The sequence below is a fragment of the Phodopus roborovskii genome, unplaced genomic scaffold (genome assembly GCF_943737965.1).
Source record: "Phodopus roborovskii unplaced genomic scaffold, PHOROB, whole genome shotgun sequence".
NCBI classification, from domain to species: Eukaryota; Metazoa; Chordata; class Mammalia; order Rodentia; family Cricetidae; genus Phodopus; species Phodopus roborovskii.
Genome location: NW_026126482.1, coordinates 19,881,704 through 19,902,056, shown reverse-complemented (window position 1 = coordinate 19,902,056; position 20,353 = coordinate 19,881,704). Strand labels below are relative to the sequence as shown.

At 41.4% G+C, this 20,353-nt stretch overlaps 1 protein-coding gene across 4 annotated transcripts in view; it reads left to right on the top strand.

Annotated features, from left to right (window-relative positions):
- Positions 1–20,353, top strand: part of Hivep1 (HIVEP zinc finger 1) — a 130,589-nt gene that overhangs the window by 37,083 nt on the left and 73,153 nt on the right. Inside the window, exon 1 of one of the 4 annotated variants that reach the window (XM_051194380.1) lies at positions 15,384–15,500. The exons of the other annotated variants lie outside the window; for them this stretch is intronic. Within the exon in view, the coding sequence (XP_051050337.1) occupies positions 15,494–15,500 (7 nt within the window). The 5' untranslated portion in view covers positions 15,384–15,493. Of the gene's footprint in view, positions 1–15,383; positions 15,501–20,353 lie in introns of those variants that run through there. 4 annotated transcript variants of the gene reach the window in all.

Genomic DNA, 20,353 nt, shown 5'->3' with positions numbered 1-20,353 from the left:
ACTCTGTGCATCTTGGCTCTGCCTAGTCCTAGGCAGTTTTGTTTATACACTATGTCATCAGAAACATGCTTCCCCAGTGAATATGTGTTATCCATATAGATCCATGTTCACTGAAGTGGCAGGTGCTACCTTAGTCTTAGAACTAAACATTTTTTGCTTCAAGAATGGAGAGAGGATGCTGTGTTCCACTCTGAGCAGAAGCTTTGGAAATGTCTAAAGAAATGAGATTTTTTTTTCTTGCCTCTTAAATTTTATTTTGTTTTGAGAGGGGAGGTTGTAAGGACAGAGGGCAGATACGAAGGGGCAGAGAAATGAATGGGATGTAGATGCACGATGTGAAAGATACAAAGACTAAGTAAAAAAGGAGAGAAAGAAAGGAAGGAAGAAAAAGAAAACCCAAACCAACCAAACAAAAACCAAATCCATGTAGCCTTCCAGTCGGGGGAAGAAAATCCCTGGACTGGATGTTTTCACATAGGTGCTGACAGGGAGTAACCCAGACCCGAAAGTACTGTGGTACTGGTGGAGCACAGTGAGGATGGTGGTACCTGAAACTGAGCAGCCCGCTCTACCTGGAGCTGTCCATTAATTTCTAGAGTAAGTTTATGTTGTGTAAACTTGAGCCAATGAAGGGTACCCATCTGTGTTAAGGGAATCTTTGCTGGTAGTGATTATCGAGGAGGAATTGTTAGTGTGGTTTGTAGCATATAAACACCTTTTTATAACACATCTCCAACCTAGTTTATTAACAATTGAAGCAACGTTATAATTTCAACGGTGCTTGCTCTACCACAACTGTGCCGGTGCCAACGTGCCTAATAAAAGTGTGGTCATATTTCCCAACACCGGGAAATCTGGTGTACAGCTGCCTTCTATGTTTACCCATTTGAAATTGAGCAAGTAATTTGTATTTTTAGTCCTTGAAATTTCTTTTTATGAAGGACTGTGCCTTTGAGAGGAGTGGTGAGTGTCTCTTGTGAAGCATCCCTCCCCAGTGGTTATCAATTTGGAGCCCCCCCCCCAACTAATCTTTCAAAAAACATCCTGTGCTGTGTTGATCTGTAGGAATTGAAAGCTTTAGGCCTTCAGTCAGTGGCTGTCAGAACAGGGACAAAGTTAGTCTTGCTGCCTGGTCTCCTTAGTCTATTATACTTCTCGCTGCTGCTGTTGCATGGTGTAAGCTGTGGTCATACCATGCAAAGACTTTTAGCCATGATTTATAAATCACTTAAGAATGACACAAGGTGTGGGTTGTAAATTTTAATTTTAGGTGTTGAAGTGAGGCCTTTATAGTTACAGGCCAGCATACAGAAGGGCTGCACGATTTTAAACTTTGCCAGGCCCTTGTTAGAGGACTTGGGGTTGTGCCCTTTCCCAGCAGGTGCAATAGTGTTTTGGGAAGGCATCCTTGGGGACATGGAAGAAATTGATGTAACTGAATGCTTAATTTTATGACAAGCACCATGATGGGTGCTGTCATCAGTGCTGTTACCTGACAGCCCTCAGCATGCTGGGAGATAGATTTAGAGTGGCCCTTGGTAGCCTTTTAACTTGTTCTAGCTCCCACGACTATGGGGGCAGAACTGATACTCAGCAAACAAAACCAGTTTCCCCATTAGGCTGTAAAGAACATAGCCCTGGTGTGGTACTCATGACATGTGTGCACTTAGAGCCCAGGCTTCTTCCTTTCATAGGTGAGCACTGAGCAGCATTGAGTTCAAGGCCAACCCAGAGATCTTAAGTGACCCGGCTGCCCAGTGTTAGCAGTTAGGCTGCACCCACACAGTCTGGAACAAATGCTCTAACATTGTTTTGGGCATAGATATATTTAGACTTTCCTTTAGCTAGACATCTCCATTTTATCCAATTCTTCAGCCTTAGTTGAAGGTTCTGAGTTTTAGGAATCAGGAGATTTCCAGGATACAGCAAATGGGCCGTAGCAGAGTATGAGGCTGACTTTGGGCACCTCAATCTTGTTCATGAACACAGTATATTCTAGAGGCTCCTGAACTAACATTTAAGATAAAGGAAGGAAACTGCTTGAATAAAGGCCTTGTCTCTTAAGGATCACAGGACCATGGCTATGGCTTTGGTATCTCAGCTCTGCAAACACACAATGCCAGCATCTTCTGTCAGACGTTTCCTTCCCTCCCTCCTTCCCTCCCTCTCTCCTTCTCTCCCTCCCTCCCTCCCTCCCTGCCTCCCTCCCTCCCTCCCTCCCTCATCAAGTTGTTCTTTGTGATTCCAGGGATATTAATACACATGCAAAGCCACCCTGGTGTTGGTGGTATCTGAGTATGTACTGTCTGGAAATCTGATGTTAAGTTCTCAGTTGCAGGTTTTTTAAAAAAATTGCCTGTGTAGGCTGGATGTGGTAAGCCAAATGTATAATGCCATTATTTGGTAGTCTGAGGCAAGTTTGAGGCCAGCCTGGATTACATAGTAAATCTCTGTTTCAGCAAATCAAAGCAAACAAAAAGAAATTATTAAAGAAAAAAAAAAAATGCCGTTCAAGTTCATTAGAACAGCTTTAGGGACTGAAATCCAGTATTTTCCTTTGAACATTATTTAGGAAAAGTGGTCTTTGGTATGTCAGAATCGACATCAACTTGTTTTGTGACATCTTCAGTTCTAGCTCATCTCTGAACACAGTGCTGATTGTGTGTGTGTGTGTGTGTGTGTGTGTGTGTGTGTGTATGTATGTGATTCTAACAAGTCTGAGTTCAAGTAAATCAAACTGTATAATGTGAGTGTTGTGTAGTGAACTTGTTGGAGGCTCACATTTTAATGTGTTAGTAATATAAAATGTAGAAACTGTTCACTGTGTTGTGCAGTTTTAGACTGTTGTCTAACCAGCTCCAGGTATCCAGAGGAGCAGGGTAGCCGTGAGTGAGGTGTTGTGTGGGGGGAAGGGACAGTTTATTCTCTCAGCCTGTTATGGTCATAGCATATGTTTTAGTTTCAGGATATTCAATAACATGAGTACTACTGAATCAGGTGTTGAAATGTAGAGATCTTTTAGAATATAAAGTTTAATGGATTCATCATGGGAGTCCATGCTTCTCCTTAAGGTGAAAGGTCATATTGGTCCATACACTCATGTTGGCATCCAGCCTCCTCATTCCTCTGAAATGCATCATTGCGTGTACCCCCAAATCAGCCCTTACTGTTTGAGCTTTGGCTGCTTTGTGTTTCAAAGCTCAGGGTACCATTGTGGGGTTCTGAGTTTTGTGTCATAGCTCATCCTGATGGTAATTCTTTGACAATCCGTTGTTTGTTTGAATGACATCATTTTTGCAATCCAATGCCTGGGATGCTTCTGTCTCCCATTGTTTACAACAGATATCACAAGTAGCAAAGTAGGCATTTTTGAGTCTGCTGACTCTGATGTGTGCCTCTTATGGGTGGGTAAAAGGGAAGGTTTACAAGTAACTTGAAGTTGTTTGCAGACATTTAGTTAGTGGATTCTTAACTAATAAACCTATTCTTCCCTGGAAAAGTAGAGTTGTTTTAGTAAATAAGCTTTATATTTCTGGAGTACATTATCTGGGACTTCAATAATTTTTACTTTGCAACAAGGGAATGTTTTCTTTTGTGACATTTCGCTCCTTTTAGATGTCACTTATAGAGTTGGAATTTGATGAATTGTTTGTAATATTAAATGAGGGAGGAAAGTCAGAAGGTTTTTCACAGGAATGCTTGAACCTGATTTTGTTGGGCTTAGTAGATGCTATAGTAGATGCTGTGTTGTAGGCTGGGTCAGCAGGTTTAGCCTGTGACTCAGCCTGTTCTATCATGGACCACACTACTTCCCCAGTGAGAGCAAATGGTGGTGAGGCTTCAGATTTCATCATTGCATCTGCTCTCTGCATGCTACATGCTAAGTGTTGATGTTTTCTCTCACGTGGGAATGAGGAGGGCTTGGATTTCCACCCCTCTTTCATGGGCGCCGGAAAGATTAAAGCTGGCACTGGCAGCCAGGCTGGCTGATGGGTCCATTGCTCTTGGTCACCATTGTTCCTGGCCTTGTTTGGTTCTTGTCTCCCTTTCCTCCCCTCCTCCAACTTCTGATCTTACAGCTGATCTCCTTTTTCTCCAAAGAACAGTTTGCTCCTGGTGAGGCCTGACTGGTGCACTAATGTATTTTAGCACTCTGCTCCTGCCCCCTTCTGCTTATGATACACTTTAACACATAATGACTTTTTTTTTTTTAAATCATTTTAAATTCTTTTATAATTCTTTAAGATACTTACATGATTCCAGAGTATAACCTAGAAAAGAAAATACTGCTAAGGAAGTTAGCCTCTGTCTTCGGTTTCTTCCCTCCAGTGAGTATCCATTTAAAATTTATGGTTTATTTTATTTTCTCTTAGAAGTGAATTAATAAATGCATTTTGAGAAAGGTTACACTCTGTGGCCTAGCCTACCCTGGAGCTGACTTACATTTGTGATCTACCTGCCTCGCCTTTACAAGTGTTGGGAATACTCATGTTATAAGTTCCCATCTGGCTTACTTTTTAATCTTTGTCTTTACTTTGTATATGTATGTGTATATATAAACGTGCTATTTTATAGGTAAAATATAAATGGGATGTGTGTATGTCTTTCTCTGAGAGTGTGTGTTACCTATTTAATGGGGAGGAAACCCCTCTAGCTGTACTTGTGTACTAGCATACACACTCAAACTGCTCTTTCTCTCCATGCAGAGAGGAATTGTGGGAAAGGATGGTATATGACTGGATATTGCTAAAATTGCTCAGAGGGACGGAAGCTTTTGTTGTTACTTTTTAACTTTTATGAACTCTTGGTTAGCTGCCTCTCACCCCGCCCCCAGCCCCCTTATAATTGTACTTGCCTGCAACAATACTGCAGTGGTCCTGGGAGAGAGCCCTGTGGCTTTCTGAAATATGCTGGCCCAGACGAGTGACAGGAGGAAGTACTGTCTCTGGTTTCAGAATGAGTTCTAGCCCTGTGTGGGGACTTTCCAAATGAGAAGGTGTTTTAAGGGGCGGCTACCCTGTAGAGTTCGGCAGCTGGTGCCCCCAGCCTGAGAGGACCTCTGGGCTGGGACCTCTGGAAATTGCTGCCTCTGGTTTGTGCGTAGCTTGGGATGAGTAGAGAAATGTCTTTCAGGTGGCACCAGAGCTGGGGTAAAATCCAGGGACATGAAGATTGTTCTCTCAGTTTATGTTACTCACCACAGACATGTACCTAAAAAATGACAAGCTGCTTTTGCAAGCATGAGACACGTGTGAAAGGACCTCGGGTGGCTTTGTACAGGCATTGCTATCATTGAGGGTTTTAATTTTTAAAGTATGAACACCTTTTTATACGATACCCATTGTATGTGAAGTAAGTACAGTTATCTGGTGTCTGTGCATGTGATATTATTTGACCAGTTTTTAGCAGTTAACATTTCTGAAGATAGTGGCAGAGGCTAATATTCATTGTGTGTCTCCTGTGACACATCATTTATCTCAGGAATCAGAACCACCTTTTGGAACAAACCTAAGATACCTTCCTTTGTCAAGAAGCAGAGATGAGCCCCTGATTACCCTGGCGCACGCCCTTGTCGTGCTCACTGTACTGTGTCGCCTCAGCTTGCTCCCTTCCAGTAGGGTCACTCACTGACCGTTTCTGCCCTAGTAGTAGCCAGGGCTGTGTGGTAGTCCCTGGCGCTGGGAACACTGTCCCGAGAGGACCTGGGTTTAGAAAACTTGACCTTGTGGTCCTCCCACATCTCTGAGGGGAAAAAAAAAAAATACAGTTTTCCTTAATAGAAAAGCTGCTCACTTCCTGTAGCTGGACTAAATGCCTTTGTATTTCACAGCTTTAGAGATTTTATTTTTAACTGTATGTGTGCATGCGTATGTGGGTGCACATGCAAACCCAAGGAGGCTAGAGGTAGCAGATGCCCCTGGAAGGGGTTACTGGTGGTTGTGAGGCACCTGACATGGGCACTAGGAGCCAACTTGGGTCTTTAGTCCATGCTCTTAACCACTGAGCCCTTTCTCCAGCAGCCACTCCGCAGTTTACCTTCCCCCAGATGGAATGTTCTGTGCAGCTGCTTTAACCCAGTCTCCTTTGAGGGGGAGAAGGCAGGCAATGTCTGCAGTGACCTATTTCTCTTGTATTTAGTGTTTCAGATCAAAGTGTGTGAGATGTGCGCCGATGTGCACAGATGTGTTTGTACTCTGCCTAGCTGCATTGTACTTGTTCTTTAGAAGTTATAGTCTAAGTGCCAGTTTCTGGCTCATTTGATAGTTGGGTTTCCTGCCATCAGGCTTGTGAAAGGTCAGAGCAGCAGCAGCAGCAGAAGAAGATGGAGAAGAAGAAAGAAGAAGAACAAGAAGAAGAAGACGAACAAGAAGAAGAAGACTACGACAGATATGAACAGTGAGGAAAAAAGGATTATGGGAAGGGAAGTCCACCAAGTACTGCATAAAAAGCACTACCTGTCTCCACAGCAAGAGACCAACAGAAGAGTCAAAACCCCCAGCGTTGGTTCATGGAGTGATAGGTTCCATGGAGCTCAGGAAGGGCAGAACCAGGGTTTGACTGAAGCTAGGGTGGCAGTAGGTGCTGCGGCTGAGGGTTATACTTCTTTCAGCTGATGTACGTCTGAGAGAAAAGGACAGTGAGTTTCCCCTTTCAACCCTGTCTGCTCCTGTCACTGAGGAAGGCCATGGCAATGTGGGAGGGAAACCCCGCTGCTGGCTGTGGTTTTTAGCTGCAGCACAAATGCAGTTCGAATGAACATCTTGATAGCAGCCCAGTGCTTGTTGCCTATTGAGAGCAAGCAATATTATTTTTTCTCAGATCAGAACCTCACCAGAACGGTAACATGGAGGTAGTGTATATTTTTCATTGACTTCCATGCAGAAAGAAATGTGAGCTCCCAATGGTTAGTACCAGAAAAATGGGTCATCTTGCCTCCCTATTTCAAGTAGAGATAACTATACTTGAAAGCTAATAGCTTTCATGCTCTCACAGCCCACAGCTCTCAGCAGTGTATAAAAAGTACCTACGCTGAATTCATTTACTTTAATCTATCAATTTTGGAGGCAATCTGAAGAATTCTGTAGTGTTACACTTGGTTCGATCATTTGCTTGAGGGCTCTGTAAATAGCTAGATTGATATGAGGGTTCATGCTTTAGGAAGAATGGTATGCTATCCCTCCCTTCTTCCCTCTCTCCGTACCTCCCTCCTTCCCCTTCCTCCCTCCCTTCCTTCTCCCTCCCTCCGTAGATGTAGGAGAGATTATACTGTTCATCAGCCTATGCTCATTTAAGAAGGGGAAGTCGAATACTGAAAGAATTCTAGTCATTCATATATGCATCATGTAGAAGTAACTGCTAGTGATTGCAGTTCATGTGTGTGGCTTCAAGTAGCCACATGCACATCTAGACATAAATATTTACACCTGTGTGTGTGTGTAAGTATGTAAAATATACATGGTATGTCAAGTATTTCTATAATAGTGACCCCCTCAATATCACTGGTTACTAGTATTGTCAATGCCACAACAATGACTGCACTGATTTGTCACATGACTGTTGTAACTGGCTGTATGACTAGATGGCTTCTATTGTATCTACTTGATACTGTGGAACCTTTGTCATTTTTTTTCTCTTTTCTAGTTAAAAAGCATGGTTTACTGAAGTGTAAGGTGTACAGTTTTTCTGCCCGCCACCTGGTCTTGTCCCGCCGCCGTGCCAGCCCCAATTAACACACAGAGACTCTGTATTAGATATTATACTGTTGGCCAGCTAGCTCTGTCTTAAGTATTAACCCATTTCTATGTATTTCCACGTGGTCTTATCAGCGAGAGGTGGCTGGCGGTTCTATTCTCTCCAGACTCTCCATGTTGACTCCTCCTTCCTCCTTCCTATTTCCTCCTTCTCTCCTAGTCCCTCCTATCTTCCTTTCCTATTGGCCAACAGTGCTTTATTCATTAACCAGTATGAGAAACATACACAGAATGACATCTCCCATCATCTCCTCTTTTCTGTCTAAATAAAAAGAAGGGTTTAACCTTAACATAGCAGAATATATCACATAACAGTTATCAAGTAAGAATCACAGTTAACAATATTTAGTCCATTAACATTTAGCAAGATTAAAAGAAACTATTCTATCATCTATATTTGTAAATCTAAAGTCCTATAAGTAACTTATCTTTAAACCTAACTAAGGAAAACTATAACCATGACTATTTGTCTTCAACTCTATCAAAGACCACAAAAGGTTAATATATAAACTCTAGAAATGACAGAGACATCTTGCCTTTTCAGTCACCCGAAGTTCTTCTGTAATCTTCCATCTTCAGCCCATAGGCCATAGTGTGTCTAGCAGACTCTTCAGCAAAGCAGGAAACTTTAAACCGTCTTCTTGTATTGGCAAAGTTTGTCAGTCAGTTTTCTCTGTGTCCTGCATACTGTCTCGCAGACTCTTCCATGAAGCAGGATCTCTGTAGCAATGTCCATCTTGAATCAGCAGTCACTTTTCTGTGGGTCCTGCATATCCAGTTTATACAGCATAAAGTCAAACAGTCCAGACAAGAGCTGTATCTTGTCTAAATGGCTAGTCTTGCCACACTGGAAGCAAACTCCATAACGTGTTTCTTCCATGTCCATCTTCCTTTCTGACCCAGGTGGCGTTGCCAAGAGCAGTTATGTCTCACTGTCAAGAAAAACCCTAAACCATTTTAAATGCCATATTCTGTAGGTCTTTGAAAGGTTTGAAGAATAACTATTTATCTCAAATTCATGTCTGTATATCTAGAAATCTTAACTAACTTAACTATAAGATTTGACTATTATAGGTAACTATAATCTGCACAAAATTATACATTACATTTCTAACTGAGCTATATAAACACAATACCTAAACAAGAGGAGAAATATACATATGACAAAATTGAACTTAAATTTGTATCAGTAAATGAAAATCCATTCCAAAACAAAGTATTCATATCTATACCTTAATCCCCTTTTTACCTTTAAAAAGAGATTGGTTGTGGTCATTAACCATTTATAACCAAGCCCAGTTAAATGAAAACAAACATTTATAAACAATATTTGGGAATTTGGGCATCGTTCTTTCCAAACTACTTCCTGCTGGTAAAGGTTGCTGTCATGGGGGAATCCTAAGAAGACTCAGAAATCCTGGTTGTAGTCTGCAAGTCTGCCTTGGTCAAGCTGTTTTGAATGTTGGATCACCAGGAACTCTGTTTCAGGGGGTCTGGCTTGATCAAACCACATTAGTCTGGAAGGAATCCACAGCTTTTTATTTCCTGTTGAAACAAAAATAGAAATCCTTTCCCCCAGTAACTTGTCCTTGAACTTAAATTTTGGAGTCAAAGCATTTTTAAAATATATAAATTGAATTAATCCAGCAGCATTTCCTTCAACACTGAAGTGCATTTTTTCGATTAAAAAAAAAAAAGCACACTTTTTTCTTCTTCATTAGAAGTCTGAGCATTTGGGGCTGGGCTGTGATTCCATGGTAGAGTCTACATACCTGATCCCAGGATCAATCTCCATGGAGACTGAACATTTCCTTTGAGATCCTAATTCAAGATGTTCATTCCATCTTTGTTTTGATCTTGCGAAAGTTTTAAGAAAAATTACCATTTTAAATACCAAATTTTAGGAATGTGTCTATTTTTCCTTTGCAAAGTTGGGGATGGAACCCAGGGCCTTATGCATTCTAGGTAGGCGCTGTAGTGCTGAACACCATCCTTATTATGTTTAATTTACTTTTTCATGATCTTATCTCTATGTTATGGCTGTTGTGTAGGGCAGGATGGGAATTTCTGCAGTGCGCACTGCTTCTGACCCCCACCCATGTGTCTCTCCTTCTCCACAACCTTATTTGTTTACTGTCTCCATAGGTTACTGTTCCAAAATGACACATAGCTGCCTCCTAGGATATTTATATTTGATAATTATATAAATTGTTATAGAATCATACTTATGATGAATACTGATAACCGAAGTTACAGTGTACTGTGGAATTTCTGTTTGACAAATCTGGAAAGAAGAGAGAAAAAAAATGTACAATTAGAATAATTGTTTTTGGGCTAGAGAGATGGCTCAGTTGGTGAAGAGCCTGTCTGGCAAGTGTAAGGACCTAGCACCGATGCAAAAGAGCTAGGTATAGTGAGCTAAGTATAGTCAGGCTTGGGACTCATTGGCCAGTCAATCTAGCCAATTGATGAGCGCCTGATCCAGTGAGAGACCCTGTCTCAGGTGATAAGATGGAGAGCTATAGAGGAAGCTATGTTATCTCTGGCCTCCACAGCCACAGACATACAATGTATACATGTACATATACCTACACATATCAAAAATTAATTCTTGGATAGTAAAATTATTATACATTCATTTACTTATTTATAAATAACACCATATCTCCGTATTGTCCCAGAAGACCTAAAACTCACTGGCCTCCAGTCTCAGTCTCAGAAGTTCTGGGATTATTGTTTCTAATTAAAGTAGAAAATCTGAGTGTTGTATCTGAGGTGCTGCCACAAATCAGAAGACACAACATGGAATATGTGTAAAAATCATGTAGTGTGGAGGGCTGGAGGGTTGGCTCAGAGGTTAAGAGCATTGGCTGCTCTTCCAGAGCACCTGGGTTCTCTTTCCAGCACCAACATGGTGGCTCCCAACTCTAGTCCTAGGAAATCTGACACTTTCTTCTGGCCTGCACAGACACTGCAAAGCACCCATAAACATTAATTAAAAATAAATGAAGAATAATATTAACATGAAGCATGAAGAACAGTCACTAATTCTTCTGTTTGAATATCTGATTTTTGGGTTGGACTATATATTTTTTAAAGTTATTAAATTTCAGGGTATAAGTTGAGTCATTTCTGTCAGCATCCTGGATTTCAGGCAGGAGCTTTTACTATGATGATTACAAGGCCTTTTTTGTGCTTGGAAAACAAGTTATCCAGAATAAGCAAAATGACTAAAATCAGTGCGTCCAGTCCATAAAACCCAAGAGAAGACAAGGCAAGCATCCTCTAAGGCTCTGTTGTTGTAAGTGGACACTGAGATACGGATGGAGCAGTGAGCTACTGTGGAACAGTAGTGGAGAAATGAGCCTTTGGTTACCCATCTGATTGCCGGAGCCGTATGTAAGGTTAGAAGACTGGGACCGTTGGTCTGGGAGATTAGATTAAGGCTCGGAGCAGTTTCAGGAATGTATTGCTCATGCTACAGTGGAAAGCTCTACACCTATGTGCCTGCACATAATTTGACCCCCACATGTTTACACACACACACACACACACACACACACACACACACACACACTCACGTGTTTTTTAAAGAGGACATGAAAGGAGGAGGGGAGGACCCACGGCTTGGAGGGTTGTAGTGAAGGGTGGATTGGATTAAAATAAAAAGTATTCTCATTTGCAAGGGAAAAAAATGAAGACATTTGAATACCTATTGCTGAGTGGAAGACGCCTACTTGAAATGGCTACATACTGCGTGAACCCAGCTATGTGGCATTTTGGAACACATAGAACACATAACCTATGGAGACAGTAAACAGTAAACGCATCGGGTGGGGAGAAGGACAGATACATGGGTGGGGCTCAGAGGATGTTGGGTAGTAAATCTGCTCTGTATGATGGGCACCAATGCTGCCCTAAGTGCCAGTGTGTAGAAGCCTTTGTCATAATATGTAGAATATACACCAGGAAGTAGTGGGAGGGTTAATTCTGGCTTTGGTGATGGTGTCACTTGAGTTTAGGTGGTCCTCTGTGGTACTGGATGTCTGTCCAGATGCTGACAGTGAAGAAAGTGCATGTAGGATGGGGGCATAGAAAAACTCTACTTTGCAAGCAAATTCTCCTGTCAGTCTAAGACTACTCTAAAGAATAAAATTACTCATAAGATTCATATTTGATAGATTTCTGATTTCTGGATCTGGGATGCTGAGCATGTGGGTATTAAAACACTGATTTCAATGTGGATACTCCCATAGTTCACAGTTAAACAGTGAGTACAGTTCTTGTTCTGGGGATACTTTTTCTGTACTTTTGGAAATGATCTGTTTTTACCATGAATAGGTTGGGATTTCATATCACTGTTTTGCTTTGCTCTGTCTGTGTTGTGAGTGTATGTGGTGGATATGTATTTTTCTGCAACAAGCTGTCCTTACATTCTTTGAGATTGATGCAGCAAGGATATTTTAATTGTTACACTTTAATTAAGCCCATGAATGTAGCTGTTTTTTTATAATTGATGAAATGCAGGTAGATTTAAAACATTGATTTTGTGTAGTTTTATTATTGATTTATTTCTCACATCAACAGAGCTACTGCTGGGTTCACTGCTGAAGAGAGAACCTGATACTTGAGTTGATTGGCAGTTCACTGCCTCAAAAATCAAGTCTCACCTTGTCCTCTTCCGCAGTCTGTGGTGAGACAATGGCCTTGCTGCTTATCTGCATGTCCTACAATCCAATGTGAAAGGATTGAGTGTACCTCAAGTTTTCTTCTCTTTCTGTTATGGAAGACTTGTGGGTAGGAGGTCCATGGGGCAGCTAATTTGCTGCTTCCCTGTCAGTGGGGCCTCCTGTCCTGGAGTCTCTGTACCATATGACTAGTAGCATTTTCCAGGGTGCTCAGGGCTGTTTAGGATGCCTCTCTATTGAGTATTTGGTAATACAACTCTTTCTGAGTTAACTAGAATGATGGATAGAAATGTTAGTTCTTCTTGTGGGAAGAGAATCTATTTTTCTTTAGGACCCTTCTTAACAGTCAGTAGTAAGATGTGATAAATACTGAGTTTAAACTTGGTAAGTTTCTAAAGCCAGTGTATTGAATTGTCCTGTCTCTGCCTCTTTCATGTGTGCAAGAGGGAAGGAATTTAGCAAGTCAGACAACTTACATCTGTTGAAATTTTGCCTTTGTGTCTTGGAGGACTGCATGCAGAGATTCAAAATAGGAGGTCATTGTAAATTGAAAATGGATCTGTAATGGTGAGCGCAGACCAGTGTCAGTACTGCCAGAGACTTGGAAAATGTGTACAATTTTTCTGTGTTAGCATATGAATGCAATATTTAGTGGGAATACTGAAAATGTAGGTTTCTTAAAATAGCATTCACCAAGTTAGTCATGTGCTTAGAGAAACTGATGAAGTCCAGATAAGGTTTCAGAAGAAGAGGATGATGTTGCAGGCAACTTCTAAGTTGCCTGTCTCTTTTGAAGTTGTCTCATAAATAAAATCCAAGAATTATTGACCTTCTAATTGAAAGGAAGGCTATAAAATGTTTTTTAGAAAGGATTTTTTTGGGGGCATCTCTGATGGTAGGTTTATAAAAATAAACAAAATCTAACTTTTGCCTTTAAAATCTATCCTGTAAGAGAGTGTGTGAACAAATGCCCTGGTTTTGGATATTGAGTTCTGGATGTAGAACCTTTGGGTAGAAACTGGATAACCTGTGCACTCTGGGCCCCGGCTGGGCAGGTAGAGTAGTTTCCTCCAGCTCTGTGAGGTGGCTGCTGGGACTAGTGAGCAACACAGGCTACATTGAGTGGCCTTGTTAGCTTGACAAGGAAGAACTTCCTAGAATGCATGTGGGAGTGTGTGCATTTAGTAGCTCACTCTATGCAGCTAGCAGCTGTTTAAATTACACAGATTTTCTGAGTCTCAGTCTTATTGGGGGGGCATGTGGTGGGAGTGGGGATATCAGAAGGGAAACAGTTAGTAATTTTTGTGGGTTTTGATCCGATCGTGTTGCTGTCCTCTGAACCAATACACACTCTGGAGTCAGGGTGAAGGTCTGGCTCTCTTCTCATCATGCTGCATCCGTCTCTTTGCCACTTCCTCACGTGTCGTGCTTTGAACCTGAACTTTAGAATACTGGCCTCCTTCCCTTTGGTTTCCCTCGCATCCTGTTCCATTTCCAGCAGTCACACTTCACCCTGGGTCTCTTGATTCTGCTGTGGTCTGACACTTCTGGTCACCCCAGTTATCTTCCTCAGTGCTTGGTAGGCCAGGCTGGGTTTAGCTACTTGAGATGCAGTTTCCATGGTCCCAAGTGACCCTCCTGTCTGTTCCCAAGCATCGGAGTGCCTAGCATGTTGATAGGACTTATGAAATACTTGTGGAATAACTAAATGCAAGTTTTGTTTCCTATTTCATTTTGTAATTTTTTTGTGTGTGTACATATGTATGTAGACGCATGTGTGCATGTGTCTGGTGTGTGTGTGTGTGTGTGTGTGTGTGTGTTGTGTGTGTGTGTGTGTGTTAGACAGCAACGATAATTCTTTCCTTCTACCATGTGAGTCTCAGGGATTGAAGGCAGATCATCAGGTTTTGTGGCACCTGCGTATACCTGCTGTGCCATCTCGAGGGCTCTGAATAAAAATTCAAAGCTGAGCTTTTTGTAGGACAGTTGAAAAAAGTGTGTGTGTGTGTGTTTGAATGAACTCTTCTGTTGTATTGATTTTCATATATATTCCAGCTTGTTTTTTCTTAGGAAAATAGGCTTTTGGGAGGTCATTAAAGCCACTATTTATGAGATTGCCTCATGCTTTTTCAGTTGTAATCCTTAGTTTGAGACAACCCAATACTTAATAACAATGTATAAAAATAGATATCCTTATTATACTATATGGGTTAAAGCATATTCTAATGTGAACATTCATACCTGTCAGTTATTCATATGATGCTTTAGATTAGGACCCTGCCAGTGTGATGTCTGTAGCCATACAGAGTGTACCAGTGTTGCTCTTTAACTATATATCCAAGAAATAAACTTGAAACAGTTTAAATACAAAGCATTAACAGCTAAAGAGGTCTCTGACCGGTTTGTGATCCTGTGGGATTCTGACCAGATAATTGACTAGTTGTTTCAAAAAGCAATTAAACACAACTTGACTTTTCTAAATAAATGTCAGTCTCCAAAGGAGGCAGTATATATTCGATATGGTTTGTTTGCAATCATTATAATGGGTGGTTAAGGTTACCCACCTCCATCTTTGTAGCCAAATTTCAGGCTCGCTAAACTCTTATCTAGGAACTCAGATACATAAGGGTCTTTCTGGCTGAGATACTGGATTGGGAATTGGGACTCAGCCAATTGGCAATTGTCTGTGGATCTTGCAGATCTTCTCTCAGGTTATGTAAGTGGTCAAACATGGATTTCTCACTCTGATTTTCCTAAGTTCAGAAAGATGTTTAGACACGGAAGGAGGAATGCACGGCTGTTACTTTAAGAAGGAAATTAAGTCTGGAGGGAAAGCAGGCGGCTAGGACTGCTGACATTTGTGGCCTCCTTTCATTTGCGTAAGAGGTGGACTGGCTTCTCTGTGGCTGTGGTTGCCATGGAGAGGTAGTGGGGGAGGACTCCAGGACTGCAGCCTGCCAGCCAGTGAGCAACAGAGCTGCTTCTGAGTGTGACGTGAAGGGGCTGGGAGCTCAGGTGTGCCAGCACACAGATAATGAGGATGGCTGACCTGCCATGGCTGGTAATGTGACTGTGCACATACCCCGGGTGTGATGTGCGTGTGCAACTGCCTGAGGTTCGCTATGTGACTGGAGAAGGTTGTGTTGTTGTGTGTTCCCACCCTTTGATGTGATGTCCTTCCCTTGATTTGAGTTGATGAAGAATTTAAACAGTTAAACCAAATGTGAACCCTATTTATACTAAGAAACTAGTTAACTTCACCCTGGCTTGTTTGCATCCAGGTAGCATCTCTAAGCAAGACATTTAAATAATATAAGCACTCAGGAAAAATCTACTGTGGTAGGCTGAATGGTAACCAGAAAGGAATGTGTTACTAGCTGGAAATTTTAACACATGGGTGTCTAGAGTACTGCAGCTCCATGATGCAAGAGTACAGCGGAAGACAACCTGCAGAGCATGCGGAAGGGAAGGTGCTGGGTGTTCTGATGACCAATGCGCTGCATCTGTAGATGAATTTTGATCACTGCTATTGATATTTTTGAGGGAATAATTTAATGTCAAATAGAAAACCATTAGTGGTATGAGTTTGTAGTAGGCACTCATGGCTTCTGTTGCTTTGATGTAAAGTGCCTGTTGGACAGGAAGCTGCATTAATTTTAATTTTTGTTTTCTTGTGGATTGGTAATTTCTTAAAGATTTTATTTTTAATTATGTGTGTATCTCTGTGGAGGTACATGCATGGGGTTGCAAGTTTCCAAGGAGGCTAGAAGTGCCAGATCTCCTGGAACTGGAGTTGTAAGCAATTGTTAGACACCGAGTGAGTGCTAGGGACTGTGCGGGGTCCTCTGTAAGAGCAGTATGCACTCTTAACTGTGGAACCATCTCTCCAGCCCAAACTCTGAAGTACTATTTAAGAAAATATTTCTATGTAAAAAAATATGCGTCTTCTGAAGAAACAATCATGTATTAAGTTTATCAAAGATAGTGAGGTTCATTTGACTTTTAGTTGTCTGCAGAAATCTAAATGAGGGCTGGATATTAGTTCTGCTTTATAGTAAAAGAATTGAAAATGTTATAGGTGAAAAAATAATTTGACCCCTTACCATACACTACAGTTTAGCTTAGAGTGATAATGTATTCTGCCACAAATAGAAAGGAAAAGTGGATGGAAGAAAGGGGAGGAGCAAGGGACAGGTAGTGTACATTTCTGTAGCCCTCAGTAGGTAGGAGACAGTCATGAGTTCAAGCCTAGCCCATGTTACTTAGTTACAGTTGACTGCACACTCTATCTTAAAACCCAAAGCTGGAGATGTAACTTTGTGATGGAGTTCTTGCCAAGCATGTACAAGGCTCACTGATGGCCATTCTCCCCCAAAGAGATAGATTATAATGAAAGATTTGCAGAATATAAAAACAAAACAAAAAAAGTATCATCTACCTGGAAAGTATTGTTTCAACTTAACCTATCTCAGGACGTAGTGAAGACTTTATACTTTGTACTTACACTTTATATACATAAAACTCTTCCTTAGATGACAGCCTTCCTTTTTTGTTTTTGTTTTTTTGTTTTGTTTTGTGTATGTGCGTGTGTGTGTTTGTGCACACACGTGCACATGCATGCTGAGATATTGTATCATAAAGCATTTCCTTACTTTTTAAATATGTTACCTAAAGTTGTAAGCATCTGTAAATTGTTACATGCAGAAATAAAATGAATGAGAAGTATGAGAAATATGTAGGGCATCATTGATGGTACCCAACTACTTGCTAAGTGTTAATCTGAATGAACGTATGCTTTTGGAGTCTCATGGAGCTCCGTGAGGTAGATGGTATCTTCTTTCCTGTTTTACCAGAGAGGAAGCTTGAGTTTGTTCAGTGTCCCAAAGACAAAGAAAGGTGGGTAAAGATTTGCAGTTAGGCGTCCTTAGTGGCAGTAGGGAAAGCTTTCTACTGAGATGTCCATTCTGTTTAGGTGCCTCCATTGTCTTTGTTGATAGAGGGAAGGAGTTTTCCTCCTGTGGTTTAGTTTTCTCAAAGTTGTGTTAGTGAACATTTGTAGCACTTTGGTGTTGAACAGGAAACCCTTCTTCACGGGATTAGCTGCTGTTAGCGTGTATTGTTTCACATGACAAAATTTAAGAGACTAGTCTCCCCAAATTTTATTGCCTTATTTGAAAACAGTTAAAGGGAATATGGTGAGCTGTCACTCACCACTGATTTTCAACAGGGTTTCCGCCCTTTGCAGTTAACCATTTGAGCTGAGCTTCCTTCTGGAGGTTGTCCTGTATCTGGTGGGATGTTGAGCAGAACCACTGGCCTGTTCTCATGGATACCAGTTATAGCCCCTGTCCCTCAGTTGTAACAAATAAAATGTCTCTAGACATTGCCAAATGCCCTTTAGGGAACAAACTCACTGCTAGCTACACCCACAATGAGTTATATAGGCAGCATGGATCAGTAGCATCACAGGACAGTGAGTTGGGATGAGGACATTGACAAACAGGAAAGATGAAGCTTTCACGTGAATGGCATGAGAGAGAAGACTGGCTTGTCTGATTGGTGTGGCCACATACAGTGTGGAAAGGAGGGCAGCTCAGGGCATGAGAAGTTCTACTCAGGAGGTGGATGTGGACTAGGGCACCTAAGATGCCTGGCTTGGAGAGGCATTTTGGAGGTAGAAGCAGAAGACTTGGGTTTTCCGTAGTGTTCCCCTCCTGACAAGGAATAGAGAACGTTGAGCAGTCTGTGGGACTGACCAGCTACTGGAGGGAAGACTGCTGCCAAAGTCTCCCTGAGGCTCCCAAGTATTTTGTTGGAATATTACAAACTACTGCGTATCTCAGACCTTGATGAATATTGAAATCTTGGTCTTCAGTCACTGACTGCCATGTTTAAAATTAAGTATTGATTTGTCAGGTGGCAGATTCACTGTGATCTTAGGAAATGAAATAGACATAGCCTCTTTTTGTGTATCTACTTTAAGTAAATAACTTGTTTGACATCAAATAAGTATTTTGCTCTCAAATCATCATTGTGAGGTTTATAGGTTTATAGGTTCATTAAAATAATCCGTTTCCTCTGGGCTTATAAATTCCTGTTTTGTTAACATTCAGAGGCAAGGGCATAGGTGTTTGAAACACTACCTCAAAACAAAGATAAAAACAACACTGTAACTGTCTGTAGGCAAATAACATCAAAGATTGAAAGAATCCTCACAAAAATAGAGAAATAAGGCCTACCTAAGACCACAAGTCTTAATGGACAGAAGAGATCAGTTTCAATATCACATTACATTGAGTAGATGAAATTATGTGGGAAGTGCAGGAAGGGAAGGAATTGACACCTTCCTGGAATTATCAACAGACATTGCTGTGAGTTGGGATGCAAAACCAGGTTATAGCCACACCATGGAGTTGATCGACACCAGTGAGTGATAAAACACCTATGGCAGGAGAATATGGATTCTGTTGGTGCATGTTACAGTGGCTCCGGTGAGGGTCAGGGCAGGACTCCACAGGTACAGGATGTTGAAGATCACACTGGGAGGATAAGAATTTGCCCAGGCAGGCAGGGTGCATTTCTGGTGTACATGAAGAATACACACATTCGTGTGTAGAGTACAGGATCTGCAAGTTTATACAGAGAGTTACTCTGTCTGAGTTAACCTGGCACTTCCCATGTTATTGCTGTGAGATTGTTTCTAATACAGCTAGCTGCAGCTTACAGAAAGACCAAGGGCATATGGCCTTCCTATGCCCTGTAGGATCCCTCCTCTACCCCCTATCCCCATTCCCCCATCATGTCTTCCCTTCCCTCTCCTCTACCACTTCCTCCTGCCCTTCCATCAGCCTTATCCTCCTTTCCTGTCCCCTGGTGCCATAATAGACAAGTGAGTCATGCCTCTAGCCCCTAAGAAGAAATACTCTCAGAGGCTGGGAAACATCATGTGCTATCCCCATTCCTCTCTCTATTTAAGAGCAGTGCGTGTACATTGATTTTGTTTGCTGGGTTATTTATAGCTCGGGATTTAGGAAATAGTGAACTTTATCATCAATACTATTATCAAAGTAATAACATCACATCTCTACTTCCTGTGCTGCCCAACACTGAGTTCCATGGCTCCCCATGCCTGGGCATTTGCTAATGCATTTTCCTCTTGATTTGCTTAATGTGGCCTCTGTGATGCAGTTAGATTCCCAGACCGGTGAGAAAGGCTGGTAAATGGCTGGCAAGCCATCTTGTGTTTGGCTAGTTGAAATGGGCACATGCAAATGAAATTCCAAGTCTAATTACGGTTACTTGTGGCTCTGAGTTGGCCTAGTGTGTCCTTTTGTGAACCACCTGAAAGAAAGCTCCTCTTCGTGTCTGTGATAGCTCTTGAAGCACATGAATCCTCAGAGTTCCTTGGCTCAGGAAGATTAGATTGAAGTTTTTGTGCATTGCAAATTTTATCATAAATATTTGTTTAGAGGCACTTAAATGTACTAAGAACATTTAACACTCTCATAATTTTCTGTGAGCTGTTATGCCAAGGTAACAGAGAAGATACACAGAGGCTGTTCATAGGACATCAATTTGGATAATGGCTTCATTCCAAACAAGGGTGTATCCATAGTATATATAGCACATATCTGTATATGATACATATATACATACAGAATATATGAACTGTTACTAATTCTGTAGGCTAATGGCTTGGAAAGATGATATTAGTAGAAGCAGAACAATTATCTTTCCCTTAAAATGTATTTTAGTAGGCAAGTTTGGTGATATGTTTTATAAATATTAGTTATTTAAAAAGCAGTTTAGAGGCTTTGTCGGAGGCTGGCCAGTAATAAAGAGCTGGCCCTTTATTTAACAATTGGCTGTTAGTATTAAGAACACATGGTTGAAACCTCCAAGTTTCGTATGCTT